At 34.8% G+C, this 4,594-nt stretch overlaps 1 protein-coding gene across 1 annotated transcript; it reads left to right on the forward strand.

Moving 5' to 3' along the window:
- Positions 1-315: 315 nt before the first annotated feature.
- On the forward strand, positions 316-4,588 carry LOC124890210 (protein HOTHEAD-like; the record flags this gene model as incomplete). The annotated part of the gene is made up of 5 exons (XM_047402017.1): positions 316-406; positions 1,095-1,488; positions 3,162-3,472; positions 3,559-3,944; positions 4,197-4,588. Coding segments are annotated over exons 1-5 (1,574 nt in total), but the record flags the coding sequence as incomplete, so codon positions are not given.
- Between the last annotated feature and the right edge of the window lie 6 nt (positions 4,589-4,594).

The following is a 4,594-nucleotide window of genomic DNA, read 5'->3' on the forward strand; positions in this document are numbered from 1 at the left end:
AAGAGGTTAACAAAATGGAAACTTATTCAATTCAAAGGGGTGGGGATGACTTGAATTTGTGCCTAATTAGAAGAAAACCACACGACACCTATTTTGGACACATGGACATCTATCATGTTTCATATATAACACTTTGTTTTTGGGAGCAATTAATGTTGTAGTTGCGGAACCGTGTATAAGGTGTAAGGGAATCAAAGTGGGAGTATATATAAGAATGAAGATAGGTGCTACATAACTATATAGTAGCCCACAGAAAAAGGCCAACCAAAGAAAGGCACATCAAATATTAAAGAGAGAGAGAGAGAGATCAGTTCAATGGCAGCGGTAATTGGTGCACTTGTGCCTGTGATTGTGAAGCTCTCCTTACTACTTCTATGCCTCAACATTAACTCTTCTCTCATTCAAGGTACAAGTTTTGATCTCTAGCTGGATCCACACACTTTCTTTTCATCACTTGTCTTAATTTCTTTCAAACTAAGTATTTTCTTGCAAGTCATGAGGTCAAAATAGAAAGAATGCTAATAAGGTGAAGATGAAGAATGAGAATTTTCTTGATCTCAACTACTATTATATTATTCATTGTCTTCTTGATGGACTAAAATGGACATTTGCTGAAACTATATACCTTTTTATCAGAATCAGTCCTACTTGCAGTTGGATGCTAAAATTCACACCAACAAAAAACAAACGGTAGCTAACTATAAGAGCTCCATGTTTATAATTTTGAGTCATTGTAATATATATATATATATATATATATATATATGCATTATTAATTTTATTTTGTGGGTCGGGTATGAAAAAAGATATTTTATTTTGCGGGGTTTCTTTTTGTTTCACAAATTAATGGATTCAAATTGTATACATTTACGTCTACAATCTTCGGATCCATCAATTGTGAAACAAACAAAAAGGATAATACAACTTATTCAGTAATTGTGTGAGAACAAAGTAAAATTTTTCAAAAAATAAAATTGTCCCCTATAAATAATACTAGAAATATAATTTTATTTTATCTTAATTAACACGATCAATATAATTATAAGTTTTAAATTAAGTTTCTAACTGTGAGAGCACTCTGTGATGTAAAGCAGCAAGAAAATGGGAATCATGGAAAGATAAATACCCCTTCATAAAACCATCAAGTTCATTCTCATCGTCATCACCATCAAATGCTTGGAGCAGTAGTGGGAGCAACGAGGCATATGATTATGACTACATAATAGTTGGAGGAGGCACAGCTGGCTGTCCTTTAGCAGCAACTTTATCACAGAAATTCAGTGTGTTGTTGCTTGAAAGAGGAGGAGTTCCATTTGACAATGCAAATGTGACCTTAATGCAAAATTTTCATATATCTTTGGCTGACACTTCTCCAACTTCTGCTTCACAAATTTTTGTGTCAACTGATGGAGTGTTTAATGTAAGAGCTAAAGTCTTGGGCGGAGGCACTAGCATTAATGCTGGTTTCTACAGTCGTGCTAGCGAAAGGTTCCTGATTTCATCTCATTTCTATCGTCCTTGCTCACTTTTATATGTTCAAATATAGGAGTATTCACTTTTCCTTGTTTTTTAAATTTATCGAGAGAAAAACATATATTAAGAAAACATTCACTTTTCCTTGTCATTTTTAGAATATTGAGAGAAAGCATACTCCCACCATTTCACTTTATTTGTTCATTTTAACAAATCAATAGAAATTTGCTGTAAAAAGTTTTTCAACTCAATTTGCTCAAATATCACAAATTAATTAGGAAACGTTATATATGATAGTTTGACAAATTAAAGTTGAGTTACTTTTTGGTGGCAGAAAATTTTCTTGGCAACGATGAATGACCTCTTTTGTTAGGAAACTAGTATAGTGCCTTATTTTTATTTTTAACGCAATAAAATACAGTGAGTGACCATCAATTAAATTAATGAGTAGTACAATAATTAATTGAGCATGCTAAAATTAATTGAATTATTTCAGCATACTCCATTAATTATTTTTCAATTGATTCCAACATACTCACGATGATTGTTTAAAAAGGCAAAATCAGCTGTAGTGGTATGATGAAATTAATTGAATGAGCCCATAAGCTGACAAACTGCATACCCTGTATACCTTGACTATTTCTTTTTAAGACTAAATGGCAGTGTCTTTAAATGGTACTACTGCTACTACTACTTTCTTGTCCTCTTCCAATTACTTAGAGAAAGTTAGCCATTTGTTAAGTTAGGTACCAGATTCAAATATTTTGAAGTGCAAAGAAGAAATCACTAGGAATAAGTATAACATTTAATTTTTCAAATAGTTTATGTAATTTATTTTGTGAGAATCGGATCAGTTAGCTTCTCTGTACGTAACTAAAAAGGACAAACAGGAATTTAAGTACAATAGATTAATGAAGGCATTGATAGTGACAGTTCATTTAGCAGTCAAAACTATACGTACATAACCTTTCTAAATCAATAGGATTCTGTGGACTGTATCATATGGTTAGACCATATGGTTGGTTGTCAAGCTATATATGTACCCAAAAAATTGAGCTTATTGCATACATTAAAAATCCCAACTACCAGCATTCTATCATCATTTATTGTATTTACCATTTAAGGCTAATGAATTTAATTTCTTCTTTATGATGGTCTCTTATAAATCATCTTACTGTTTAGTTTGAATGGTTGTTGAAACAAAGATATGATACAGAATTTGGGTAAGTACTATTTTCTTTTTTCCGTTAATTTGTATTCGGAACCCAATGATCTGATTTTGTCACTAGAGGCAGATCTAGCCTATGCAGTACGAGGCCGGCCACGGGCATGAACCTAGTTTTTGTTCAAACTCTGCATTTATATTAAAGAATTAACAAAATATTTGTAGATATTTGATTGTGAATTCAATTATTATTATTGTATATTAACTTGAGGTCGTTGTAGGAATGCATAGACTTTAAATCTCAAATCCACTTCGGTTTATCACATAGCTAGGTCCCATTAAGAGGAAAATTGCTCCTTGTTAGGAGTTTCTCAAATGCATGAAACTTACGTACATTTGTATGATTGTAGAATCTTGCATACACTAGGCACATAATTGCTACTATATATTGTAGAATCTTGCATGCACTAGGCACTTGTTAGGAGATCATTATATTTGATGCTATGATTCTTTGAACTTGCAGCTATATCAAGAAAGTAGGTTGGGATTCTAAACTGGTGAGTGAATCATTCCCCTGGATTGAGAAGCAAATTGTTCATAGACCAATCTTAGCACCATGGCAAAAAGCAGTACGCGATGGTCTTCTAGAAGTTGGTATATCACCTTTTAATGGATTCACATATGATCACATATATGGAACCAAGTCTGGAGGAACTATTTTCGACAGATTTGGTCGTCGTAAGACTGCAGCTGAACTGCTCACCTCAGGCAACCCTGAGAAGCTTCATGTCTTGGTGCACGCGACAGTTCAAAAGATTGAGTTTGACACATCAGGTATTACTTGTCAAATCAGTCTAATATATTTAGTCCTAGATTGAGTACTTAAACTAGTATGATGATAGTATTTAAAAATTGTTTAGGAAAGAAGCCAAGAGCAGTAGCAGTCGTCTTCGAAGACGAAAAGGGGAACCAACACAAGGCATTTCTTTCAAAGACAAAGGGAAGTGAAATTATAGTGTCATCTGGTGCAATTGGAAGTCCTCAAATTCTGTTGCTCAGCGGAATAGGACCAAAGGCTGAATTGGAAAAATTGAACATATCAGTGGTGCTTGACAATAAATTCGTCGGTAAAGGCATGTCAGATAACCCCTTAAATACCATATTTGTTCCCACAAATAGGCCTGTTCAGCAATCCCTGATCCAGACTGTAGGAATTACCAAGATGGGGGTCTATATTGAAGCTAGCAGTGGATATGGAGAATCTGAAGAAAGCATTCAGTGCGATCATGGTATCGCCTCAGCTGAGGTTAGTGATAAAAACTTCATTTCAAGCGTTGTTGAGAAATTATCAATCAGTTCTTGTTGCAAATATCCTCTTTGGTATATGTACTAAAACTGATAACTTTTAGTGGCCAGAGCCAGAACACAGCTTCTGGGACACGTGGGTGCTCGAGTTTTTTCTCATGATACTCCATCGAACTCTTTTTGACTTCATAATGGAAGGCACTAGACCTTCAAGCCTATTTCTGACATACGTTTCACGTTTTGGAATAACCAGATAGGACAACTCTCCGCAATTCCTCCAAAGCAGAGAACACACGAAGCAATTGAAGCGCACAAAAGAAACAAGAAAAATGTTCCACGAGAAGTATTCAGGGGAGGTTTCATATTAGAAAAGATAGCAACACCTTTATCAACAGGGCATCTTAGCCTGAAGAGCAATAAGATTGATGACAGTCCGTCTGTCACCTTCAACTACTTTAGCCATCCACGCGACCTGATGCAATGTGTAGATGGGATACGCATTGTGGAGAAGATTGTGAAATCAAAACATTTCACTAACTTCGCCCAGTGCGATAAGGAGACACTTGACAAGTTGCTAAACATGAGTGTCCAAGCTAATATTAATCTTATACCGAAACATACTAATGATACGGAATCACTTGAACAGTTCTG

This window comes from Capsicum annuum, unplaced genomic scaffold (assembly GCF_002878395.1).
Source record: "Capsicum annuum cultivar UCD-10X-F1 unplaced genomic scaffold, UCD10Xv1.1 ctg13470, whole genome shotgun sequence".
Classification (NCBI taxonomy): Eukaryota; Viridiplantae; Streptophyta; class Magnoliopsida; order Solanales; family Solanaceae; genus Capsicum; species Capsicum annuum.